The following is a 27,850-nucleotide window of genomic DNA, read 5'->3' as shown; positions in this document are numbered from 1 at the left end:
AAGAAACATCACAGTGAAAATTAAAAATTTAAGTAGAAACCTATAATACCCTATTTAAATACTAGAGGGAGTCTGTTATTTTCTGTTTGCTTTGCCAGTTTCTTCATTTAGCAGGAGTTGTAGTGTTAATATGTCTTACATAATTTATTACTCTAAAAATAATTTGGAAACATAATCTGTCAGATATATTTTTATTTTTTATAAGATAGTGAATATTTAAAATCAAACACTCTCATTTGTTCAGATGCTTGATTTTTCTATTGTCTCTTTTTCTCCTTTTCCATTCTTTATTCTTTTTTCCCCCCCCGTGGTAAGAGGAAAGAGAAAGGAACACAAAAACACCCTTCATAATCATAAAAAGAAAAATCAAAAAATAGTTCATTAAAAAAAAATACTCTCTCAAAAAAGCCTTTTGTAGAGGTCACATTGTTACATGTGTTCTTTACATCCCATTGAAATGATAAAACATTCAAATTAGCACAGCAGAGCAAATAGTCATAGATATTACATTAGCTGTGGACTGTTTCTACAAAGGTTCACAATGAAGCTGCTTCCTGTAAACTCACAGCGAAACTGCTTGTTGAGTTAGTGATACCAAAAGCCTTCCTTTTGTACTATAATATAAAGGCAAGTTCCTGGGTTTAGTTCTTTTGTGTCATAAGGGTGGGGTACACAAAAATAGCAGTGAGGTAGAAATCCTGAGCCATTGGTCTCACCTGCCTAGGCTGGATCACGTCAGCCTGAAGATTTCATTCTGGGGTGTTTTTTTTGTTTTGTTTTGTTTGTTTGTTGGTTTTTTTTGCAATTGCTAAGTAGTACCTGCTTCTCCTGTTTCTGCTGCTGTTTTGCTCATATTAATCTAGGAATATATGAGAAGTTTTGTGCCTGGAGAACAGCATATTTGACTTACAGTTCAAAATAACCTGCCCATCTCAGCTGAGGCCAATCACAGCATAATGCATAGGAAGTGATAAAAGTGTGGGCTTGCTTTACCTTTAATTAGTAGAGAAGGGAAATGGAAATACACTTCCTTGAAAAAATTGTAAAAGCAGGGGAAACTTTGTTCTAATGTAATGTTCTAATCTAATGTTCTAAGAACAGCTTCATCTGGACAAATTAATCACTCAATTCATATGAAATTAGAGCTGAAATTGTATAAAATACCCCTTGGAATTTTATCAATTTAACTACTCCTGGAAGAGTAGCAAGAGAATCATGTTTCACATTCTTGCAGCTGAAACAAGTGTGGAGATTTATAAATTATTCTAATGAAACTCTTCTCACCTTGTGGGCATTTGTGCTTTCAGATATATAGAACCAACCTGTATTTTTTCACATACTGCTAAGTTCCTACAGCTTTGAGTTTCATCTAGTAGGTTTTAGTTTGCTGGCAAAACAGACATTGCCTGACACAGAAGTCAGTGAGAAGAAATCTGATCCATATCTGTTTTACTTTCTGCAGGTATCTTGTTGCCTAGTGAGGCTCTTGCATTTTTTGCAGGTTAAATATTTATGTAGACAGTGTGGAAGGTTTTCAGAAAATACCAGAAGTTAACACTCCTATCTCTGGAAACACTGAGAAATAGACGGATAACCATGGATGAAGGTAATTATTTAGGACTTATTTTGTATTTAGTAAAAATGAGAAACTTTCATGTATGTCGCATTATACACATAGCTATTGAGAGTGGAAGGGCCAGGCCACTATTTTATCAAATAAATTGAGTGCAAAATGTGAAGAGTGACAACCATCGGTTTTCAGGGAAAGAACTCATGCATATGAAATATGTACTAAAAGTGCTAAGTTCTTTATATAGCAGAAAGATAAGCACAAATGAATGACAATAGTTCTAAACACAGCTAATTATTTTTCAAAAGCTGTCTTGCTAACCTAGAAAATATGTTTTTGAATGATAGGGATAATTTAGAAATTGTGTATGGGCCTTCATAAACATGTTGAAAAGTGTGATAAAGTAAGATCTTCCAAGTAAAGTCACTGCAGGTTTTGCAAATAGTTTGTGAGTTTTTTGAAAAACAGGCCTGACTTTTCACAGTTCAACAAGTTCTTCAGTATTTCAGGTATGATACTCATGTCATTTCAGAAAATGCAATCTTAGAAGATAAGCAAGAGAGATTGTACAGGGGAATCATCAAAACGCTGATGAATGTGGTTTCTGGTGAAAGTCTGAAAAGTGGAATAATAATGTAAGAATTACATTAATAATGTCCAATAATAATGTAAGAATCTTTAGCTATTTCTCAGAAGACTGAGTTCAGAAATCTTAACAAATTTTCTATTTGATTGTAGAACAGGAAGCAATGAACTTAAGGAAAGAGAGTTTCACATGGATTTTGAACATAAACCATTTTCACCATAAGTAATTAAATTAATTTTTTTTTTTTTTTTTTTTTTTGCAAACTTGGACCTTTTCTCAAAGCCTTACATCCCTACTACTTTACTACTTTATTGCTTATTTCTATCCTGAAATTTTAACTCGTGGTTGCTGAAAAAAAAATTAACCTGCAAGGCAAATAAATTTTCGCAGAGGATTCTGCCTCGAAGAAGAGATTATGAGGTCACAAAAAAAGTAATTGCCAAAAGTTGTGGGTTTCCTCCTAGATTCTCCATAGAGATAAACATGTATCCTAACCATGACATCTTGTACTCTTTGAATAATTTTTTTAATGCAGATTACTTCCTACCAAAACTATTCTGACTGTTCATTTTTTTTTTCTGATACAAACCCCACCTTGGCTGTATTTGAGGCATTGAAAAATTCAAGGTGTTTGTCTTGCCTCACGTTAGGAGGCAGGGTGTTGAAAAGCAGTATAGGGAAGCATAAGGAAGATTTACATCTTCTATGCAACCTGCATATTCTATTCATAAATCGCATAAATCATGAGGGAACAGTCTTCTCTTACCTGTATTAGTCCTTCCCACACATATTTGTAGAAGTAGTTTTCCTCAGTTGTTAAACATGCTTCTTAATCATTGTGTTTAAAATTTAAATGCAATAGTAAAGACTGATGTTGAAGTGCCATGTCTGATTTAGAGATTAATAGCAACATTAGTGGGGCAATGTGGTCTGTGTATAGTCTCAGACAGCTGACTAATCAATGAGCAGACTGGTCATACCATGGAATCTCAGGTCGAACATGAAGGAGCAACTCTGTTTATCAATAGACACACAGACATATTTTTGCAAGGAAAGTTAAATCTACATTCTTGCATTTTGTCCAGAATCTCTGTGACTTGTAGTACAAAATGCATGCCTTTATTTTTATTTTCAAAATGAAAGATCACAAAATGCAGCAAGAAAAGCTTTGCTCTTTGTGGTGGAAAGCTGGAATTTTAACACTTGACATGGGTGTTTTGCTCCAAATTGGCAATCTATCAGGTGATAGCTGCTGTATATTCTCTTCTTCTTGCTAATACACTATATATTCACATATATGTCCTGACAGTTTAACCTTTGTTAAGAAGTGAAGAATAACAAGTTAAACATGTTTGATTGTCAGCTCTGTTGGGCAATACAACTGGGCAAGGTTGTTACTTAAGGCAGCATAACCTGAGAATGTTAGAGATAAAAATGTGGTTTGACCAGACAGAGTAAAAAGAAAATGTTTGCATAATACATTTCCATCTGGAAAAGAACCAAGTTGTAGCTTGTAACAAAGTAAACAAGCCTTTACTTGTAATACTCTCCAAGTTCATTGCTAAATCACTTTCAGGGGATGAGATGGAGTTATAAAACATATCCTGGTACTAATCTTGATACCAGTTGATACCAATGTGATGGAGTACTAATGAGGAAGGAGTGGGCTTCAGTGGTAACTGCTGTTGCTACGTTCCTGCTGATCACAGCAGGGATAAAAAGGACAATTTCCCCTTTTTTGTTAGCCACAAGGGGAAACAATATGGTCTTGCTTGTCAGGACGTTGACAGAACGGTTACTTTCCACATGATGAAGTAGGAAACGCTCTTTATATCTCTATGCCCAAATCCAGAAGCAATTGTCTTTTTCACTCTGGCTGTTCTAATGAACCACACTTTAAGGACACTCCCACCACTCCCACCAGTCCTCTCTCACACTGCAGTTCTTTGTTTTGCATCACAGCTCAGAGGGTGGGACAGGCTCTGTTCAATCTGCTGATATTATTGTAAGAAAGCCTAGTGTATGCATTTGCACTATGGGTTATGTTGAATAGCATAAGTTTGTGCATCAATAGAAAATGCTGTAACAAGAAGTAAGAAAGAAACTTGCTCTCAGACAGCCTCTCTACACAAAGTTATTAAAAGAGCCTTTGTTTTACATTATGAGAGACTGGTGTGTGGTTTAGGAGAGTCTTGGTGCAGGCACTGAACTGGGAATTACAATTCCTAAACCACAACACTGTCCAAAGGGATATCCCATGCCATACTGTGTGCTGCAATAAAAGTTTAGCATTAAGAGAGAAAATAAAGGATTTTTTGAGTTACAAAATTTGTCTTTTAAGTAACAGTTGTATGCAATGGACCCTGCCTTCCTGTAGATGACAAAACATTAATGTGCCAGTGGAAACTAGTGAATTAATTCCTTATGTTTTGCTTGCATGTAGATCTTTGCTTTACCTATAAAACTCTTTAACTCAACCCATGATTTTTATAATTTTTATCCTTCTGATTCACTCAGCCATCACTGTGGGAGAGTAAGGAAGCAGCTGCATGGATCTGAGCTGCTAGACAGGCGTAAACCACAGCAGAGGCTGGTATCAATATAGCAACATATTCTTGTACTGCTTCTTTGGCTAGTACTACTCACTAAATTGATCAAGAAAACATTTAAAAAATTAAAACTGTGGTGATGATGGGAGGGAAGGATTAATTAAACCAGACTGATCTTTGTTATATTTCATTTCTGAGCTGCATTTCTCAATCCCTCGTATGAAAACATTATGTCACCTTCATTAGCTGTGTAGAACTTCAACTGGTCCATGGTCATTTCAATAATAACTCTGCTATAATTTGTAATTATTTTTGACCACTTTTAAGTATAATTTTCAGGTATTTTCAGTGGGCACAAGCCAAGTTTTGAAAGCTTTAGCACTTTCTGTGCAATGTTGACAGGCAGAGGCAAGCCCCTAGCCAGATAGTTGAACTTACTGCAATGATGTTGCTGAACTGTCACCTACAGTTTCATTCCTGTGCATGTGCTCTAATTGCTTCACAAAAAGCCTGTAATTTTATTTCATGATCAGAATCCAGTATTCATTTTATTCCTAGCTGTTTTATATACCTTGAAGAGCTAGAAAAGGAACATGTTTCTCTATAGAATTTATGAGGTTGGCAAGGTATTTAAAAATAAAATAAAGGTCTAAATATCTTTGATTTCTTTAAAATTCATCAAGAAAACCTTTTTATATTGAAATAGAAATTGATCATAAAAAGACATCAAATATCTTAGAGATATCCAGAGACAAAAGTTGGCCAAGAGTTATGCATTGAGGAGTGTTGTTTGAGATGTGCTTTTGGATGGAAGCTGCATGAGACTTGACAGGTTTTATTCAGCACAGAATAAAATAGATTTATTCTGACTACTTTATTTCATGGACCTCAACAGGCTTTAGTAATTCAGCTAAATCTGACAGTCAAACCAAGGTTAAATCACCAAACCACGTTTCAAAAAAGTTAGAAAGAAAGACCCAGAACTAAAGGTTTGCTCTGATCAGTTTCTAAGAAAGTCACTCAGGTTTCATTAAACTGCTAACAGTTTGGAGAGTTTCGATCTTAAATCCATTTTGGTGTGTGATATTACAGATACCTTGTGTGGTCTTGTTTCACAGTTTTGGTTTTAAGACTCTTTTTAAGACTCTTTAGTGCCTTGTCCTGGCATTTTATTAGAAACAATTTTGTTGCTTGTTTTTCAGAAGCATGGGTCCAAAGTGATAACTTTTCAAGCTGGCAAGTCCCCAAAGATTCAGTACGAATTGATCCTGAAACTAAACCACAGGCCACCATGCACTCCACTGTTCTACCAGGCAGTGTTATTGATTATCCAGAGGACGTACAGGAACATCCTTCCTGTGTGATTGAAAGTGTCGTGGAAGACACACCTGAGGAGGGTAAGCAGTAGTAGTAGTGCCTCAGGTGTTCAGAATGAGATTTCCACAAAAGGTAGCGGTAGCATCTGTATTGTAGGGTCATAGAAGCAGGACTGCATAAACACTATAGTCCACATTGTTCTCAGTGCTGATATACATTGAATATGGATAAAAGTCAGTATGGACAAATTGGAAGGGTTCCTGTCATGATTCAGTTTATAGCTTTTGGACATGATCTTCAAGCTCCTCATGTATGACAGGTGCATAGTGGCTTTGTGCCTGTTAAAACTAAACAGTCAGAATAGGACTAGATTTTTATATGGTCTTATATGGTCTACACATGTAACTTCTAAAACAAAGTGTGTAACCTCTCTGAAAACAGCCAAAAAGTACAGTTGTATTTATTCAGAAATAGTAATGTGGCTGCCTAGACTCTGCTGGATGCTTTCATTGTTGCTGTAATCTGAGAAAGGAGAGACCTCTGATTTGAGGAGCCTTGCATTCTAAACAAATTAAACTGCAAGGAGCTGTTGTACCCAGAGTGGCCTTTGAGAGCAGTCTGACTGGAGGCATTGGGAAGGAATGCAAAGAACTGTTACAGATGTCTCATTCCTGCCACACCACAGAGTTCTGTGTGAGTTAACTCACATGAGTGGTGTAAAAAGGGATGTTCAGTAGCTTTGAGAGTCACATGCTCTGTGAAATGCTAAGTTAAACAGAAAACATATAGACTGATTTTAGCCTTCCTCAAATAACCAGTTGGAGTTTCAAATATTTTTCCGCCCAATGGTCTGTTTAGATTGAATCAAACTTAGCAGTTGCATTACTACATGATATAGTAATGTATTTTTTAATTTAGAAATGAAATCTGGATGCCTGATTAATCTGAATACTAAGGAAAATATAGACCCTATGCTCTTGGCCTGAAAGTATTGATGCGTAAGTGGCTAATTTTGCCTAAAATAGGATTATGTGAAGTGAAAGGCTGCTAAGAATCTCCAAGATGACAGGAAGAAAACAAAATGTGAACCAAAATGATGTAGATATGAGACATCAAGTCTTTTTAAAAGTAGCTGTTCTATACAGACTTTGTGTCCTTCAATGACATTACTCAGAGAACAAAAGCTGATATTTTTATATCTGCAATGTATAGTGATGAAAAACTGAATTCAGAAAAAATAATAGCTTGAGCCAAAGATACTCTTTTCAATATGTATTTTATAAATCACCAAAACTGGGTCTTGAAAAAGAAGATTCATGGCTGTATCTGATCAGGATCTCATGATACACCTAGTAGCTGAACAGACTTTATTTTAGAACGGTGCATCCACATACAATTCAGCTAGTAAAAGCAACATGCAGAAATGGGTATTTGTATAAAATCATTGCAGTATATAACTAAATGAGAATTGTGTTACAATTGTGTCAGGAAAAATATATATTTCTATTTCCCCAGTGCAAAAAAGTTCTCAGTTTCTGATAATTGTTTTGACCAATTCAAAGGGTCAGAGGACTTCTTTCAGCCACTGTTTTCTCTTTCACATCAGAGCACTTGAAGGTGTTGTGGCTTGCTTTTGTCTCACCAGGAATGTTGAATGAATCCAGAGCTCTCATAAATACACCTGAGTCAGACACACCTCATGTAACAATGTTATACAGCCCCACCTCTTAACACACACTAACATGCACATTTTCCAAGGTACTGGACAAAATCCAGTTTATTTTGTAACTTTTCAAAATAAAATTTTAAAAACATTATACAGAAAACATCCAGAATATAGCCTTTGCATTCAATATCTCTATTTTCAGGATCAAGTGGAATCATTCAAGTAAGTCTCACACAAGTCCTCACACATTCTACTTATGCTTCTGGTTTTCTCGATTACTTCCTAGTCTCTCACATTTTTGTATCCCTTTTAATTACTTAAAACACATTTTGGACAAAGAGAAGGCAGAGCAAGAACGTCAATGATTTTCACAATATTTTAGCACTTGAATTTTGTTAACAGACAGAGGGGGAAACTCATGGTGGCACAAGCTTGGAATGAATATAAACAAGTGGTCATTTCTGAATTCCTTGATTGGATGGAGTGAAGACAGAACTCAAGAAAAAGGTATATTTGCATAACAAGTATTATTCTTGCTTTCTGGAACAGATAATATCTTAAAGAAAATGAAGAGGTTTGGTTTTTTTTTTTCCCTTGTAGGTGAGGTCTGACTGAATTTAGCTGAGTTACCTGGATTTTCAAAGAAAATTCTTTAGCTTAGATAGACACAAGTCACTATTCTAGGTAATTACATCAAAATTTTTTAATTTATACTCCTGCTAGTTAATAATGATACTGGGTTGTGATACTAAAATTAATTTTCCAATAGGAAGTCAGCTCTGTATTAAGCCAGAACAATCTGATTGTGGAAAAAAAAAAGTATTTTTGTGTTCTTATTTAACAAAAAGAAAGATTAGGAAAAAAATAAAATTTTTATCATACTCTGATAAAAAATTAGATCTATCAAATAACTTGTAAAAGGTAGTTTCCCAGGATGTAAAGTGTCCTCTTAGTTGTGGTAAAGCTAGTTTTATTCAGAGGCAACATATTTCTGCATGGGTTTTTAAACTTGATTTTTAATTTTTAGTTTAAATGACATAAATATATGTAAGTAGTGAATATCAGAGTATTTAGGAACAAGTAATTATCAAACATAAGTTTGTATTATGATATCCAGAGATTAAAGCTGACAAGTCTGAGTTACTGTATTTCTCCTCCCAGAGGCCTAATTTGTTATTTAAAAAAAAAAAAAAAAAAAAAGGTAGTTAATGTCTCTAATAAAAAATTTAAAATGTAATATGTACATGTGAAGTTGCAGTGCTTTTTAGTTGATTTTTTTTAATACTAGATCAGTTTACCACATCTGGAGTTTGTTCTGCTGCTGATCACAAAGAAACTGAGTTGGAATGCACAACCAAAGAAGTGCCATACATTCCATACAGCTTAGCTACACTGCATATCATCAAGGTAAAAAAAAAACCTAAAACAAACATGCCCTTCCCTCAAAGAAAATCCTAATGCCTGAATAATTTACAATATTTTAAAAATTGACAGTATATGCAAGCATCTCTTTCCTTAGGATAAACAGGATGAATTGTCATAATCACTGTCATGATATAAACTCAATCCATACAATCCTTCTGCCCAGTACATTGGTTTTTTGATTCACATTTGGAAGCCTGCAGTTAAATGTTGAATATTGGTATAAAAATGTGAACATTAATATCAAAGTGCCATCTTAACTTAGATCAGATTGTAAGTTGCTTAAATGCCTTTCCCAGGTTGGTGTCTAAAGATAAAATCTCCCTTGTAACTGTGTTTGGAGGAAATCCTTGCCTTCTTATATATATTTCTTATCATTATTCTTCGTTACTGGAAATGATATGTGACTGGAAGTGTGAGGATTTTATCCTATTACAATATTTTTGGTGCCAGAAGTTAGAATAACATCTGATTTTGTATTTAGACTTATTTAATTTATGGAATATCATATGCATGCAGTCATCTGTATATAAAATAAAAACAAATATACATATATCCTAGTTTACTGATTTCCTTGCTTTATTTATTCCACTAGATATGATCTTGTATTCTTGGTCTTTTAGTATGAATCAAAAATGTTCAGTCGTAATTTCTTTTGTACAGACTGCTGAGCTAGCTGTAAAACTCAAATACCCGAGGCAAATTATTAAAATTACTCAAACTTCTGTGGGTGATGAAATCTGGAGCCCATCTGGAGCTTTTCAATCTTCTCAAAGAGGCTTTTCTGGTGTCTTAAACTTTTGATAGTGCCTCTTTAAAATTTCTCTACCTCCACAGTAGTTTTTGTGGAGGGGGGGGGGGAGAGGGGGTAAATATTTCATGACTGTATTGCTGCTTGGTTACTTTTATGTCATTTGAACTGTGACAGTGTCAGGTTGTAGAGATCCCTCACTCCCAAGTTAACTGCTTGTAAATATTAGTAAGGATTTAATCAGTCAATCTAGATCAATGCTAACAGCCACAACTATTTTCAAATAATGCATCAGCCACAATAAATAATCTGATTTTTTTTTTCTTTTTTGTTTTGATTTGGCTGAGCTGTTCAATGAAGCTTAAATAAAGAACTGAAACCAAGGAAAACTCCAGAAAAGTTCTAGATTTCTATCATTTTCATATGATTATATTCATTAATGCTGTAATTGGCTGAGCAGTATCTGTTAATCTCATTCATGTGTCAGTGCAATTTAACATTGCACCTACCAGACAGCTATGTCAAAAAAAAAGATGGACAGCAGAAGCTAGGACAAGAACTGGTGGAATTTTCCTTTAGTGACTATTATGAATTGAATTAAAAACAAAATGAGTTAAAGAGATTAATTGAAGAACCTGATGCAATTTAAAGCTTAAATAATTCACTTTCAAACAGGAAAATGCTCAAATTTTCTATCCTTGATGGACACATCTCTATTACTCATTAAAACTGCCAGTGTACCTGGCAGTTATATTAATTTTGTAGGATTAAAAATTGTTTTAATGAAATGCAACAAAAAAGAATGTATTCTTTAACCACTTTGTTTTTCTAACTCTTAAATGAAGAAATGCAATCTTCCCCACTGATTGCCTTTTTTTTCCCCCAGTTATAGGCCTCATAAGGCCTATAAAGTTCTTTTTCAAGAACTTTAGAATTGTTATAATGACTATGTTTTCCAATTTCTATTTAGATCACAAGATTAAAAAGGAAGAAGTGGAAGTTGGGACCAAAAGAAAATTCCATTTCAAGTTATTCACAGACATTTATTCAATAGCATAACATATTTTCTATTATTGAAACCTGAAAGTTTTGGCCTGTAGTTCTACTGAGTACCTATCTCTGGTTCATTACAACTGGATTTGGCAGTGCTCTGAGATTATCATTTCCTTCTCCCTTTACAGATTGTAAAAGACATGCAGCAAATGAAAAACAAACACATGAAGATAATAAAAAAACTAGATGATATAAGGAAAGAAAAGCAGGTAATTATACTGGACCACTAGAACTCTTGATCATTAATCAAAGTGATACAGAGAGATAAAATCTACTTAATTCACAATTAAATATCCATTTCTGTATCATTCTTCATGTCTATAAATAATGCCAGTGTATATTGAAGTGTATTTTATCTTACAAGTTTTTTAAGTCTTGTTTTACTTTTTGTCTGGCACAATGGCATAGATTTTTCTATAAATTTATTTGTTACTAAAATTTTCTCTTAATAACACCTTCATGTCATGACTGACACCATGGTTTCACATTTGCATTTCTGTAGGCTGTACCTTTCAAGAATGACTGCATTGTTAAGGGCTTTATGCTTTTTTTTTTTCCTGTGTGTAGTTTTTTGTCTACTTTTTACTTAACTTGGCTTTAGCCTTGCAATATTTATTCAATGTAGTTTATAGCATAGCAGAGTCTCTTCACCTGTAAACTGCTTCAAGGCGACAGTGAGAATCCAGAAGCACCATTCCTGTGACCAAAACTCCACAATACCTCTCTTTCCTTAGTGGGAGCATTTCTGCATTCCATTAGTCAATAATTCTCCCAAAAAGATGGAATTACCTGCATCATCTTTTGCTGCTCTGTTCTGGAATCTTTTCTTGCTGTTACAGCTTCATTTTACAGCTTCATGTGTTTATTTGTCACATCATTGATCACTCATTTTCTGATGCACAGTAAGACAGACATTCAGTTCCTATGAAGAACAACACTTTCCACACAATTAAAGTTTACTCTGAACACTCAGAAAGAGGAGATTCAGAAATTCCTCTCAAGCCATTAAGGGGAAGTGAACAAACTCTTCTGACTGTCAAGTAAAATCTAGAGAATTTCCCGTATGTAGTGTACAAAATTACACTAGTTACCCCTTGATGTAGAGCAAGATTTCATCTCATTCTCAGGTTGTCACATCTGCACAAGAATTGTATACCAGTGTAAATCCATTTCTGAACTCTGGTAGGGGTGTAACCCCGGCATAATCATGTCTTCTGCTTTCAACTGACTATGGATCACTACGGGAAGAGAAACAGAAGAGGGAAGAACACAGATGCATAGCAAGACACAACAGCCTCCTGGACAGTGATGCACAAATTATGTCATGATCTTACTTCACAGAATCGCTCTCATTTTGGTTGCTGTGTGGATTTTTTTTAAATGCTACTTCTAGACTTCCCCTGTCTGAGCTGAGTGTTTTTAAAACTGCTTAACTGTGCTTGGGTGAATTCATTCTGATCTGCTCTAAGAAAGGCTTTGATTTTTATTTCTGCAGAAATACACACAAAATATATGTTATATTAGGAGTAAGTTTTGCTTGAAGTCTGCAATGAATGACAATATAAACCTCCTGTGATCAATAATAAATGTTTGCAGACAATAAAAAACATTGAATAAAGAGAATAAAGAGAACCTGTTATGGAAACTGTTTCCTTTATTGTGCCTGACTTTCTGTTCTCATTCACTATTTATTTTCTCAATATTTTGTTATAAAGGAGGAGATTGTAACTACTATAAAGAAACATTACAGTGAGAAAATTAGGTGTCTGAAATCCCAGTTAGAAGCTTACAAAGAGCTGATGAAGAAGAGCAACGTACACTGGCAAGATACAGTTAAGGTAAACAATATTTCTGTTTTACTATGGGATAAACACAGCAAGTATTTACAGAGGTTGGAGGAAAAGGCCTTATAATTAATGTTCTCTTCTTATGGACAGACAGTTAAATGAAGACATGCAGTTTGTAAAATTGTAAAATTTTATTTTAATATAAGCTATGGTTTTCTCCTTCTGGAGATGAATAAAGCTTTGCACAGTACACTTCCAAACCAGTTTTCAATTTCAGCTTGGCTAGATGTGCTATGCAGTTGGAAATAGCTTTGCTTTCATGTAAATAATGTGTGAAGGATATTCCTAGAATATATAGGATGTGTGCTGCTTATTTGGTGATGAATAGATATTAAGGTTTATCCTGTCCCTCATTCTGTTCTGCTACTGAAGAAAATGTTCAGAGTTCTCAAGCATTTAGAAATGGTCTTTAAAAACAGACTGCCTCTGGTCACAGATGGTCATTGCTAAACGAGGAATTTAATTTTTTTTAAGCTGCATAGGCCTTAGCAGCCTGGTCAAAATATTATGACTTTTTAAGGCGTAGAATAAAAAAAACCTCAAACTGGATGCCTTTCTGAAAAATAGTGTTGCAATTCTCATCCCTTTTGCCTTATTTTACTGCCTTCAGAACTTGAGAGAAAAAAACAGGCAACTGATCCAAGAGAAAGAAGATCTTCTTTACCAAATGAAACAAAGAACAGAGAACTGGAGAAAAGAAAAGGTAAAAAACAGAGTTTGTGTTTTCTTTTTGGAGTCAGATGGGTGTTATTGCTATTGTTTCCACTGTGTGCTATTTGCCTGCCTGTATGTTTTAGATATGTACATCAAAATCAGTGAAGATTGAACTACTAAACACTTGCCTTCCTTTTTGTCAAAGAAAAATGTATGCTTTCATCCTTAAACAGCAACGAAGATAGCATATGCTGTTTTGTCTTACTATATATTATTTTCCACTAAAAATGATAGGATGGTAATTTCTCTTGTATTCCACATTTTATGCCATTTTTAAAAGAATTTAAAAATTACAGTATAGTAGATTGCTTCCTCTTTATTTAGGAATTAAAAATTGGCAAAAGCATGTCATAGTCCATGTTACTGCAATATTGCATTTCAATTGGCTGACACAGCAGCAAAACTGCCTTATTTGGTGGTTCACAGGAAAAAACTTACAGTTCCAGAGGCTTTCCAAATTTATCTGTAGTAATTACACTTTAATTTATTAACATCATAGGTGTAAAAATATATATATATATAATTTGTGGGGGTTTTAATAGATGGCATTAGTAAACATGGCCTGATATTGTTATTTTCTGTACAGGGCTCTGCTCTGTTCAATATAGGCAACTCTTCCTTTAATTTTGCAACACTGCTTAGTTACAGACAGTTTTCCTTGAAGTTCTCCAAGGCACGAATCCAGGAAGATCTTACCCAACCTTGTGCTGGGGAGTCATGGGGTGTGGGGCGGGGTTTGTGAGGCAGATCTTTTTTAATTCGTGAAACTCCGTGCAGAGCTCTGTGTGAGTTCTGAGCGAAGAGCTCAGGCAGGGTTTTTAGCTTCTCTTTTCAAGTGTCCTAGCACCACCTTCAGTTTAAATTCTGCATGGCGTCCGTATTTAAAAAGAGTTTTCACTTTTCCACCACCACTGTAATATCCTATGCCTTATTGATAAACTGCAAAAAGAAACCCCGTGGGGCTTAAAATTCTTTTGACCTAATTATTATATATCGAGGAAATGTCTCAAAAGTATTGTAATGAGGAGTTAAAAGTGATGAGGATACTATATGATAGAATCTCTTGAATAAGGGTCTTGTGAAAACACTAGTGCCTGAGCAGTCTCTGGGTTATTTCTGTATTTTCTTGTCCAGTGACATCTAATAGCTCAATAGCCCACTTGTCTTAGTTGTATACATAATTAACAACAACATTATTTCCTTATTATTGATTATTTATTGCAAGGAAATATAATGAAAATTGGTAGGACATTGATTTCCTATTCTTCTTTCCTTGTCTTGCAGGTCTGGATTCTAGAAAATTTGTGTAAAAAGCTAGATTTCCTTTATACACAGCACACACTAAGTGAGTGTTTCAGATGTAGAGTTTTTTTGATGTGTTCCTGTTTTTTCCCTTTCTTTTTTTTTTTTTTTTTTTTTTTTGGTTTACACTAAACTGCATACCTGCTGTAGTCAATATAAGTATTTCCTTTCCAATACTGTATGCACAGGTGGAATAATAAAAGAATGTTGAAGCTACAAATACTCTCTGTAATGACTTCAAACTCCTTAGCACCCCTTGCTTTTTACAGTCAGCACAATTTCTAAGTAGCTTTATTTCAACACTTGTAGCCTTTCCTTTGGAAATGCAAAGCAAAACTAAGCATGAATGCTTAAAATTCTTTGAGTTTAAACAAATTAAAATTAATTAATGATGAAAATTAAATATTCATTATTAAAAATTATTTGTTGGTGATAAATTCTTGATTTCTTAAAGGAGAATATTTCACAGAGATAGTATTAGAAATGCAGCAGATTAGAAATGCTGGAGTTATTCTTACCTTGTTTTCTGTTGTTTTAAATTCAGCTTTACAGGAACTACACAACATCAGTTTACATGTGGAAAGATTGCAAGATCTGATGAATTTCCAGATAAAAATTCTTCAACAAAAGTCTGAAAAGGCAGATGGAGAAAATTCAGATGTGTCAGAGGTTTTAGTATTAAAAACAGACCAAGTGAGTACAAAAATGGAAATTTAACTGGTGGTTTATTGGATTGCAGCAGGTATTTCAAAGCAAATCAGGCTGATTCTAGCAAAAGCTGAAATCAACCATGGGTGTAACTGATAAAAATTGAGGTGTGCAAATATGTACATGGCTAGAGAATGATACATTTATGATGAATGATTAAAACATCACAAGAATGAAATAAACTCATTGGTTCAGGATTCACTGATGGTGTGCTCTGGCTGTCATTATGTATGTGATAGTAGACACTTTCCTACAAAATGGTTTTAAGTATCCACCTCTTTGACTTATAAAGACTATATTCTGAACGTTGGAACCAAAGAAATAATTTTATTCAATATTTCCTTTGCTTTTCTCCATTTCTGCTCCACCTTGCTCATTAAAATCTTGGTAGTTTTGTATGAAACCAATCAATATTTAGATCTTGGCTTTAGTATAAGAGTTCCCTTTGTTGCCTGCAGATAGCTAATGAAGAACAGAAGACTGACTGGTCAGTGGAACAGCGGTATCTTTGGCAAGCACACACCATCCTGCAGGAGATACAAGAATCTTTACAGAAACGAGAGAGAGAAGTCACTGAACTCTTAGAACGAGAGAGAAGATTTAACAAGGCAATGAAACCTCAAGTGACAATGCTAAAATTCTTAAAATCTCTTATCAAGATAGTAAGAATAAAGTTTCTGCAAAGATGAAAGTTTATTGATTCGGCTTTCTAAAAAGTTCATTAAAGAAAAAGAGTGCACTTTATTTTATTAATGTAATAGTCTTAAAAATAGCAAAATATTATTTTGTATACATTAATTTACTGGCAAGATATTAAGAAAAACACACCTAATTAAAGACCAACTTGAATACTCATTAGTTGGCATTTTTTTAAAAGACAAATTAATGAAGGATGCGAATGGTACCATGGAAAAAACCATGTTTTTCTAATCTTTCAGTTATGTGAACTGCATGAACTGCAACTTTTTATCCATGTTAGGTTCACACCATATATTGTGATGTCCCTGGGGTACAGCAATGCATCCATCAGCTTATCAGGAAGAACAAGGATGAAAGACCTGATCTAGAAGAAGTTTTTAATAATGCTCATATTCTGTCCTATGAAATATTTTGTGGAAATGAACTTTTGGATGACACAAGGTATATTGAATAGTTAGTAAAACAAAGAAATAACATAGAAAAATAATGAGATCTTTTCAGAGCTCATTATAGAGAGAAAAATATATTTTGAACAATGCTGTTATATTTACATAACAGCATTTCATATAGTCTATTATTAGGATGCAACTGTTAAAGTAGCATCTCAATCTATATTGTGAGAGAAATCAATAACTTATAAATGCTTTGTATAAAGAGTAGAAAAACATTTCAACTTAACTGGCTTGTGCAAGTTTTTTCCATTGTATTATAAAATATGCTGAAATAAGCTTATCTGGCAGACCTGTGCTACAACATCAGTGTCTTCTCTTCTTACTTTTTCTACAGGAAGTTCCTCACAAATTAGCCTCTTTACAAATTTACTTCCTTACAAATAACTTTTAAGGGGTTTTTTAATTATTATTTTTCTTTTTTTTTTCTTTTTTTTTATATATATTTTTTTTTTTTTAATGACAGGGCACACTTCCCAACGAAGATTTTCAGAAATATTGGGAAAGCAAAGTCTGATTTAGAATATAATGAAACAGAAAAAATTGTGTTTGATTGTATCCAGACAGGAGAAATACCCAACTGGATTAAAAGGGATTGTCTGTGTGTAGCCTGGTCAGGTAAGATATCTTGTCAAATCACAGAAGTTTAACTATCCTCACCCAACTTATGTAACTTTTGAATACATAAAACAGCATGCCATGCCTTAAGGGTTTCCATGCCACATCTTCTATTTTGTGCATTTTAGTGAGCTACTACATGAACAGTAATAGTGGCTAATGTCTTGTAAATGTAGGGCTTTTGAATTTGCACTCCACCATGCATTTTTATCATTTTGAAAATAGATGTCTTTTTATATTGTGTCTAAATATCTCAATGCATGTTCTAGGCAGATAAACCCAGAATCTCCCCAGATTTGGCAGACATGCACTGAATGAATGAAATAATAAATGTGGAATTCACAAGGCAGTAACACCTTTTCCTAAAAACTTAAAAATATCCATTGCATGAATTTTACACACTATGCTCTTCTAGTGGGACTAGCAGAAAATCTTTTTCAAATATTTGATTTGCCTTTTCTATAATTCTGCAACACAAAGTCTGGTCTTGGTAATTTATGGAAAAGAAAGCAGATGTGTTCTTCTATTTGATAAAAAAATTATTTCTAATTGAGAAGATTTACTGGGTTATGTATAACAATGTAATTATGGGAACTCTCCAGAAGACCCTGCAATATGCTCTGAGGAGGTAGAGTCACCATTCTGAGGAACTCATGCAGAAGTTTAAAATGGAAATCAAGGTAATATCTTACAATGTATCTCCTGGTTTTAAAGAAGTTTTAAAGAAGTTATTGATACTGTGCTCATTTTCCTAGCTATTCTTAAGGGATTTGAGATTTGCTGGTTTTCTGTGATAGGTTTACATCACAGAATTTACATCCAAGAAGTAGTGAATTACAGGGTTACAGTTTTCTGTGAATGAAAGGACTCCCATATTGTATTTTGCACCTGTATAACTATTGTGTTGTTCATGTACAAATATTTATGCATCTTGGTAGCCCTTGATATCTATTACAAGTAAAATATATTAGAATCATAAGACTCTTTAGGCTGAAAAAGACCCTTATGATAAGGGGGTCCTTATGATGGTTAATGAGTCCAACCATTAACCCAGCACTTTCAAGTTGACTACTAAACTAGGTACCTAAGTGCCACATCTACATAGTTTTTTAAATACCTCCAGCTATGATGACTCAACCACTTCCCTGTACAAACTGTTCTAATGCTTGGCAACCCTCCAAATGAAGGCATTTTCCCCAGTATCCAATCTAAACCACCCTTGTCTCAACTTACAGCCATTTCCTATGGTCCTGCCATTTGTTTGCTGGGAGAAGAGGTACAGCTCCATCACACTCCCACCTCCTTTCACATAGTTCCAGAGAGCAATAAAGTCCCCGCTGAGCCTCCTTTTCTCCAGGCTAAAAACCCACAGTTGCCTTAGTCAATAATACTATTGGCAAGTAAGATTTGTGATCCAGGCCCTTCACCAGCTTTGCTGCTTCTCTCTGGATGTGTTCCAGCAGCTCTGGTTTCATATCTCTAATGATTTGGGATGCATGGATTCCTTGCTTATTAGTAGGTTACAAAAGAAGCATTGCCTCATGTGAATTTACATCAGAGTAAATAAGTGAAGAAAGTAGCTGTTTGAATTGAGTTTTCTCACACTGGGCAAATGACATCCACCAGTCCATGGACCCTTGTAGGATGCACCCATGAGTGCCGAGAGACCTGGCGTAAATCATAGCAAGGCTGCTCACCATCATCTTTGAAAGGTCATGGAGCTGGGGAGAGGTGACTGAAGATTGGAAAAAAGCAAATGTCACCCCAGTTTTCAAAAAGGGCAAGAAGAAGTGCACAGAGAACTATTACCTCAATTCCTGGAAAGTCAATTGCCTTTCTTTAGCGCAAATTTGAGAGAAAACCTCCAAAGGGGTTCCTCTTTTACATGTCTTTAAGATGGGTCTGGATCTGTACATACACAGATTCAAGCAGCCCCTCCCCCAACTGGTTTGGGGAAATATTTCCTTGGAGAAAAGTGGAAAGAAAATCTGTTTATTTAATCTTATTATTGAAGGCAAACCATTCACCATCACAAAAATTGAAGATTAAACAATAAAACATCTACCATGCTGAAGAGATGACAAACTCAGAAACTCTCCTTTGTGAGTTGGGCTCATTCAGTCTCTCATCAGTCCCTCCAGCGCTGGAAATGCTGCAGCCCAGGCCCAGCCCACTGGACCACAGGTGCTGCTGCTGCAGCTCTTCTGGGTGTTCAGTCCAGAGCAGGTCTAAACAATTCCAAGGAAAAAAAAAAACACAGTCCAGGGAAATTCTTTGCCTCAGCTAGCTAAAACTAACTAGTAAAGCAAAGGAGAGTTCTGTCTCGCTGTCTGTCTGTCCTCAGACAGCACAGTCCAGGAGCAAGAATGTGGAGGAACGAGTGCAGTTTCTGAAAACAAACTGTGCACTTCTTCTCTTCCCCTCTTTGCTCTCGGAACCAGTCTTAAAGGTGCAAAACTTATTTCTGGGCTAAACAGACAAATGGGGATACAAGCATCATAAAGTCACCCCAGGACAGCAGTGATGCTCCTCATTCTGGAGGCCATCTCTATCCATGTGGAAGGAGAGGTGATCAAGAGCAGTCAGAATGGATTCTCTAAAGGTAAATCATGCTTGATCAACCTGACAGCTATATATGATGGAAAAACTACCTGAATGGATGAGCAGTGGATGTTGTCTAACTCAATTTCTGCAAGGTTTTCTACACTGTTTCTTACAACATCCTCACAGGCAAACTCAGGCAGTGTGAACTGGGTTAGTAGGCAGTGAGTTGGACAGAGAATTGGCTGAATGGCAGATCCCAGAGGGTCATAATCAATGGCACAGGGTCAGGTTGGAGGCCTGTCACTAGGAATGTCCCTCAAGGTTCGATACTGGGCCCAGGATTGTTTAACTTATTTATAAATTGATTAAATGAAGGGGCAGATGCCTCCTCAGAAAATCTGCTGATGACTCTGAGCTGGGACCAGAGGCTGGTACCACTGCTGTGCTGTGCTTCAGAAGGACTTCCACAGACTAAAGAGATGAGCAGAGAAGAGCTGCCTGGAGTTCTGCAAAGGCAGGTGCAGGGTGCTGCACCTGGGAACAACAACCCCATGCACCAGCACAGACAGGGGCTGACCTGCTGGAGAGCTGCTCTGTGGATAAGGACCTGGGGATCCTGGTGGACAAGTTGTCCATGAACCTGCAGCGTGTCTATGTGGCCGAGAAGGCCAGTGGTGTCCTGGGGTGCATCAGGAAGAGCACTGCCAGCAGCTCAAGGGAGGTGATCCTGCCCTTCTGCTCAGCCCTGTGAGTGCTGTGTCCAGTTCTGGGCTCCTCAGCACAACAAGGACATGGAACTCCAGGAATGAGGCCAGGGCAGTGGTACAAAAATGGTTAAGGGACTGCAATATCTCTCTTCTGAGGAAAGGCTGAGGAAGTTGGGCCTGTTCAGCCTCAAGAAGAGAGAACTGAGAGGGGATCTCATCAGTGCAAGTATCTGCAGGGAGGATGCCAAGAGGATGGAGCCAGGCTCTTCTTTGGGGTGCTGAGCAGTAGGACAAGGGGCAATGGGCAGAAACTGATGCACAGGAAGTTCCACCTGAACGTGAGGAAGAAATCTTTACTGTGCAGGAGACTGGAAAAGATTGTCCAGTGAGGGCGCAGAGTCTCCTGCACTGGAGATATTCCAGGAACCATCTGGACACAATCCTGTACCAGGTGCTCTGGGATGACCCTGTTTGAGCAGGGTGATTGGATGAGATGACCCACTGTGGTCCCTACCAATCTGACCCATTCTGTGATTCTCTGCTGAAATCAATCCAACTATATATATTAAAATGCATCAAAAGCCATAGTGCAGTAATACATTTATGATATTTGGAGTGTAGAATCTTCAAGTGAATAGACTCAAAATTATATTTAATAATTAGTTACCCTACACAGAACACTAAGACAATAATCATCATGTCTAGTTAATGTAGAGAAGTTCTTCATTGGTAAAAACAGAACAAAAACTGTATATTATATTTTTGCTAACTTTTAATTTTATCGTTTGTTACATTTTTGTGTTTGGTTTTGTTTTGAGTTTTCAGGTGAAATACTCGGAGAGATACCAACACTGAAACAAGCTCCCACTTTTAGAGAGAAGCTCTGGAGAGAAAGCTTGAAGCACAAAACTACTTTCTCCAGTATTTTTTGAGTGGACAAAGAATTTGAAGCATTCAATACATATGATTCACTAAATATCAGAAAACTTATGCAGGCATTTAAATGTTTTGAAAATTTTATGCTTCTTAATAAACATTTTTAAGAAATCTTCTAAAAAAAAGAAAGAACAAAACAGCTTAGAGTTTGTGACTGAGCAGTGTTTGAGTCAAACAGGTTGCAAGTGCACCTTGCACTTCTGTAGCAAGTGGATGGAGTGTGTAAGCTTTTGGTGTCACATGCTGTAACATGCCCCTGTATGCAATATCTGCAGAGAGGTGGCCTCTAAGGCTAACTTTCGTCTGTGAAGCTCAAGCCTCCAAAATTAACTTTGCTTTGTCCCACTTAAAATTATTTAGCAATTGTTTTAAAGTGTTGGCTTTTATTCCATGGTAAGTGTTTCTTTTTGCACACTCTCTCTTTTTTTTTTAATAAAAAAAAGAGAGAGAAAGATTTTTTTAATATTGAAAAAATCTTAGATGTGGCAAGCACATTTCTTTCCCTCTCAGGATTCTTCATAGAGTTGCACAGAGAGAAATGAAAGACAAAACAATTTCTATTTCTGCTCCTTGTTTTTCCTATGTGGAATGTGTTTGGAGAATTGTTTACCTGGAGTGAGGGCTTGATTGGATTCTGGTGAGGATTGTTCGAGCCTGATGGCCAATCCATTCCACCTGTGGCTGGACTCTCCAGAGAGGGTCACGAGTTGTGTTAGAGTCAGAGAAAGCAGTATGTAGTTTTAGTATCCTTGTTTTATATAGCATATTAATGTATTTTAGCATAGTTATAATAAAGAAATACTTCAGCCTTCTGAATTGAGTCAGATATCATCATTTCTTTCCATTGGGTTCTCCTGCATTAGATAGGAAGAAAACTTTAAAAATATAAAGTTCAAAAATGTAGTAGTAACAAGGGGCAAATAAGATGATGGTTTTTGTTGATGAAGAAAACTTGTCTCTAACAAGTAATTGTTGAAGATGATAATGCTAAGTTCTTGGAAGTAAATGCATGCTGTAAATTTAAATACCAAACGTGTGCTTTTAGAGTTGGGTTGAGATTTTTTTGTTGTCTGGTAAGCATGTTTTCCTGGAGCTGAGTGGTTTATCTGAACTACTCAGCTGCATCATGTCCTACATCATAAGTTGAAAAAATTTTATATTCCAGTACTGATCTATAATTCAAATAGTAGCATCCACAAGCTTTTTTTTTTTTTTTTTTTTTTTTACTGCGTGTCTGTTCATAAGGTGCATCTTCTAGGTTTGAATTACCTATCCAGAAAGAACACCCTGTATGGATGAAACATGCCTATGACAATGCTTTTGTGAAAACAAATTGATGTGTACTTATCACTGTTCTTGTAGAAACTGTCCTTCTGGGAACTGTAGTACGGGGAACACGATGTCTGTTTCTGAGTTTCTGAGTGCCATTACCATTCTCAGGGCATTTTGCATTTGAATCTTAGAGTGCACTGTGAGACTATCTGAAGGGAATGCAAGAGAAAAGAAACAAGGATGAAGATGTCACTGAAATGTAGATGCATTATGATGAAGATGCTGTAGAGAAAAACAGCTAGAGTGGATAGAGAGGGTGATCTTGAGTGCTTCTCTGTGAACATACCACTCCAAGATGCAGAAACACCGATTGATAAGTCCAAGGTTTAGACAGGATTGAATCAGTTCCACTCTACCACAGAGAAAAAACCAAAATATTTAGAAAAGTTATATAAAATTCTACTGCTGTTAGAATTTTGATTTTTTTGGTAATGAGACAGTTAAGGGCAGTTTTAAATCAGCTTTGAAAAATTGAAGTCATGAAGCCAGAACACTGTTTTCAGTGAAAGGAGATTTCTGAGGTGTCGTTCAGCTGTTGAACTGTGTAATGCAAAGTAATTGAACTTTTTATGTATAGAAAATAAAATATCAAAAAAAAAATATTTTTACTAACTTTATTCTTTAGATTTGCTAGGTTTGTTAGCTATTTAGAGTCCTTATGTGAAAATATTTAATCTATGAAGAAATTTGGGCACAATTCTTATTCTTTCGCTAACCTTTTCTGAATGCCTGACTCGAAGGCTTATAATTTAGCTCCTTCCCTCACCTAATCTCATGTCTATGCAAATTTTCTGAAACAATTTCATGGTGTCATGTGCAAGTTGCTAGTTTTTATATATTTTTTAATTATGCTACAAAGAGAAAATGAATGATTTCTCTATTAGGCTATTATCCTTTACTTACCTATAATGTCAACATTAAGGCTGGGAACTAGATTTTCATTAAAATTATCCATAAAACGTAATTTTAAATATTAGTCATTACATACTTTAAACACAACTAATATAATTGAGCACTGGACCCCAACAGGAGGAAATTGGGCAAAAATGACAGGAAGCCTCCATGGATGAATAAGGAGCTGATGAGCAAATTCAGAGCAAAAACAAAGAAGCTTTCAGGAAGTAGAAAGAAGGACAGGTGACCTGGGAGCAATACAGGGGAATTGCAAAGGAAGCTGGGAACAAGGTTAAGGAAGCCAAAGCCCAGTTAGAATAGAACCTGGCCGAGGATATTGAGGATAAAAGAGAAGGTTTCTATAGGTGTGTTGCAAACAAAAGAAAGTCTAAGGATAATGCAGGCCCTCTGCAGCAGGAAACAGGAGACCTGACTGCCACAGACAGAGAGAAGAATGAGGTTCCCTATGAGGTTCTATAGCTCAGTCTTCAACAGAAAGTGCTCCAGCCACACTGCTGAAGTTGGGAACAAACTCAAAATCAGGAACTGAGAGAATGAAGACTCGAAGCCCACTGTGGGAAAGGATCAGGTTTAAGACCACCTAAAGAACCTCATTATGTATAAGTCCATGGGAGAATCTGATGAGGTTCATCCAAGGGTCCTGAGGGAGTTGTCATAGTTGCTAAGCCATTTTCCATCAATTTTGAAAAATTGTGGCAGGCAGGTGAAGTCATCAATGACTGGAAAAAGCAAAATATAACTCCCATTTATAAAAGAGGGAAAGCAGAAGATCCATGACTGGTCAGTCTCACCTTAGTGCCAGGCAAGATTATGGAACAGATTCTCCTGGAAACTATACAAAAATGAAGAGGTGCTTGGTAACAGCCAAGATGGCTTTACAAAGGGGAAATCATGCCTTTTGGTGATTTGGGGATCATCAAATTTGGTGATCTTCTGTTATGGGGATACAGCCCTGGACAGGAGCAGAGCAACTGACATCATCTACCTGGATTTATGCAAAGCATTTGACACTGTCCCTGATGATTTTACTTCAATACTCCTCTGATGTAGGGAGACAAACAAAAGGTTATAAAATAATGTAATTAAATTACAGAAGAGTACAACTAAAAAACCCAAATAATACTTATTTTAAAAAATCACACTATCCAGAAACATAATTTAAAAATTATTTTCTCTCATCAGGGAAGAATCTTAGCTATAAAAGTCAAGTAGTCTTTAAGAAAACTTCTGTATAGCTCTAATTAGCACATCTATTCTTTTGTCCTGCAAAAATAAAATCAAATAGAATTTCTTTCATCTTGTTCATAAAATAATGAATTTTTCTTGAGTGAAATATCATCACATGAATTTATTATTGAAACTGTATTTGAATGTCCTGTACACACAGGAAAAAGAAACAAACAAAAGAACAAAACAAACAAAAACAAACACCACAAACAAAAGCAAAACCAAAAAAATAACCAACCAACCAACCAAAAAACCCCCACACAAAAAAACCCACAGAAAATTCGGCAGTAAAGTGTAAGATAAAACCCCCTATTCTAAAATACTCTACATTCTCATGAATACCAATTAAAAGCTTAGAATTACTTTATTAGTACCAAACAGCTCAAAAAAATCTTTCTATTACTGTTTGATAAGTCTGGAAATTTTATATTAGTTGTGGATTTTATATCACCTATATTTAGAATGTTAGAGATGCCACTGAAATTATTTAAAAAAAAATTTAAAGGGATAAATTTTTATCCAAAAATCTTACTCATGATATCCTAAGTGTCATAAGTAGTAGGCTTCACTTCAATCTGAGGTATATGGAACTTGAGGATGCAAGCACCCAGGACGTTCCTGCTAAGGACATTCTTGCAAGTACACTGATCTGTGTTCAGGTGTTCTCCTTAGCCCTCCAGGACCTCTGCTTCATATGGGATGCTTTAAGCTGAATAAATTAACAAATATTTTTTTTATTTGCTAAGTTGGAATAAGTTGGAAAAAAAATTATTAAATTACTACTTGGTTATGATATGAAATAAATACTAAAACCCCAGATTGCTAATAAATGAGAAAGCATAGCCTCCTGGTTTCATTCAGCACAGCTAGATCCCATCAAATTCAAGTCATATTTATAAGAATTTTTTTACAGGCTACATTTCTCAGTAGTGTCATATAGTGCTTTATAGATGCATTACTATTTATTTATCTACTCTCAAAATGACAGCTATAGACACAGGTGCATAATTGAAAATTATTAGGCAGATTAGCCTGTCCAAAGGCTGCACATGTAATATTTTCTTTATTACAAATATAGTCCTAAAATGAGTGGCAATTTTTGCCTCACTTTGTGCCATGAGCAGTACTGGTCTTGATGATGCTCTCTGGCTGTATCTACAGTGTCTCTAGTGTTGTGCTCACATTAACAAACAGAGCAGCCAGTTGCATCCCAGCAACATTCGGGGCAGAAGTCAGGCTTGCCTGTGCCAATTCCCTTTCTGCTGGTGGCAGAGTGAGGCAGTGTGGCATGGGCTCAGATGGGAGCATGACCTCATTCCCTGAGCACCTAGATGACAAGAGCAGCCTTAGCCATCTCTGTGGTTTAATGCAGGTGTGGCTACTACTTACTGAGAAAAGACTCTATGCTTCTGCTTGTGGTAATTTTTTAGGCATGCTCAAGGTCAATACCAGAGGTTAATCCTCCCAACCCTCACCTGTGCAATGAATGCAATTTGAGCGCGTGGAAACGTTTGTTCCCACCTGTTACATTGTGCTCATGGGCATTCTGTTTCCTCTTCCCCAGGACCCTGTGACTCTGATCAAGATAACCCTGGACCCCTCCTTCCTGCCCCAACTGGGTTGGCAGAGAGCCAGGGAAGCCCACCCTGTCCAAAGTCTATATAGACCCCTGACATTTCCTGTTCGTGCTCTTTTGCCCCACTCTCCCCTTGGACACCACAGAATAAAGAGAGCTGAACCAACATATATCGGGGTAAGAGCCTCTTTTGGAAATCTTTGCCATCTCCTGATATTCCTCCCCTCAAAGCCTTGGATCTCTGGGCTAGCCTGATAATTAAGGGGGCTGTGAGGGGGGGAATGTCACCCACCCTTACCTTCTTTGTCTTGATCTCAGGATTTCAGCATCTGATGTTTTTGCCATCTCCTTATTTACCAAGTTCCTACTGTTGATTCTATTTCATTTCCAAAAGGCTTTTTTTTTTATTCTGTTTCTGCATTTCACCATCCCTTCTGCAAAGGACATACATACAGCTTTGATTGTATGAATATATGAAACACACAAAACTTAACTTGATTTGAAATTGTCTAGAGGCGCTCAGCAGTTAAATCCACCCCATCCTATTGATGTGTAAGGACATTAATAGCATACTCTGCAAGTCAAGAAAGTCCTCCATGGAGCAGACAGGATTCTTGGAATCTTGGAAACTCCTTTCTTGAGTGCCTCAAGAGATGACATATGTCTGTTCTAAGTTACAGGCCTTTTGCTTTGGCAATTGCATTTTTTGCTGTTATTGCCTCAGCCCTTTTATGTATCTTATTGCCTCTTCCAGATCCATAGCTTCACCAAATGAATTTCTTTTTTCCTGTATTCTTTGGTACTTATACACTAATATAAAAATACATTATTATGTATACCGCTTGTATACCACCATTGTTGTGTGTACCATACTCTGGCCACAACCACAGCATCACACGCAGGATATGCATTTCACAGAATCACAGAATAATGAGGTTGGAAGAAGCCTCTAAGATCATCAAGTCCAACCTATGCCCTAACACCACAACTAGAATATAGCACCAAGTGCCAAGTCCAGTCTTTTTTTAAACATATCCAGAGATGGTGATTCCACCACCTCACTAGGAAGACAATTCCAGTACTTTATTATTTTTTCAGTGAAAAATTTTTTCCTAATATCCAACCTGTACCTTCCCTGACATAGCTTGAGGTTGTGTCCTCTTGTTCTGTCAGTTGCTGCCCAGTGGAAGAGACCACCCCCACCTGTCTGCAACCTCCCTTCAGGAAGCTGTAGAGAGCAATAAGGTCACCCTAAGCCTCCTCTTCTTCAGACTGAACAACTCCAACTCCCTGAAACATTCCTCACATGGTTTGTGTTCCAAGCCCCTCACCAGCCTTGTTGCCCTCCTCTGGGTGTGCTCA

The 27,850-nt window shown here is 36.2% G+C and overlaps 1 protein-coding gene and 1 long non-coding RNA gene across 11 annotated transcripts; one reads left to right on the top strand and one right to left on the bottom strand.

The window, feature by feature from the left end:
- Positions 1-693: 693 nt before the first annotated feature.
- LOC146763668 (uncharacterized) lies at positions 694-26,620 on the top strand. 10 transcript variants are annotated; one of them, XM_085566573.1, is made up of 14 exons: positions 694-1,606; positions 2,103-2,205; positions 5,908-6,102; positions 8,091-8,195; positions 8,977-9,095; positions 11,043-11,123; positions 12,630-12,752; positions 13,372-13,464; positions 14,760-14,820; positions 15,322-15,470; positions 15,944-16,093; positions 16,465-16,625; positions 17,100-17,251; positions 21,328-24,442. In XM_085566573.1, exons 3-14 carry the CDS (start codon positions 5,997-5,999, stop codon positions 21,432-21,434), a joined length of 1,407 nt encoding a protein of 468 aa, XP_085422699.1. In that variant the 5' UTR covers positions 694-1,606; positions 2,103-2,205; positions 5,908-5,996; the 3' UTR covers positions 21,435-24,442. The 10 variants fall into 10 exon arrangements, 9 of the variants coding, with proteins under 9 accessions (XP_085422699.1, XP_085422694.1, XP_085422693.1 ...); XM_085566571.1 differs by lacking the exon at positions 2,103-2,205 and adding an exon at positions 17,854-17,931 and having other exon boundaries at positions 696-1,606; XM_085566572.1 differs by lacking the exon at positions 2,103-2,205 and adding an exon at positions 17,854-17,931 and having other exon boundaries at positions 696-1,606; positions 21,321-24,442.
- On the bottom strand, positions 9,666-15,413 carry LOC146763669 (uncharacterized). Its single transcript, XR_014951246.1, has 2 exons — positions 15,296-15,413; positions 9,666-12,152 (listed from the first exon to the last, which is right to left on the bottom strand). It is a non-coding gene; the product is annotated as an uncharacterized LOC146763669 (long non-coding RNA).
- Positions 26,621-27,850: the final 1,230 nt, after the last annotated feature.

The sequence above is a fragment of the Lonchura striata genome, chromosome Z, assembly GCF_050655825.1.
Source record: "Lonchura striata isolate lonStrDom1 chromosome Z, ASM5065582v1, whole genome shotgun sequence".
Lineage (NCBI taxonomy): Eukaryota > Metazoa > Chordata > Aves > Passeriformes > Estrildidae > Lonchura > Lonchura striata.
This window is presented reverse-complemented; position numbering and strand designations above follow the sequence as displayed.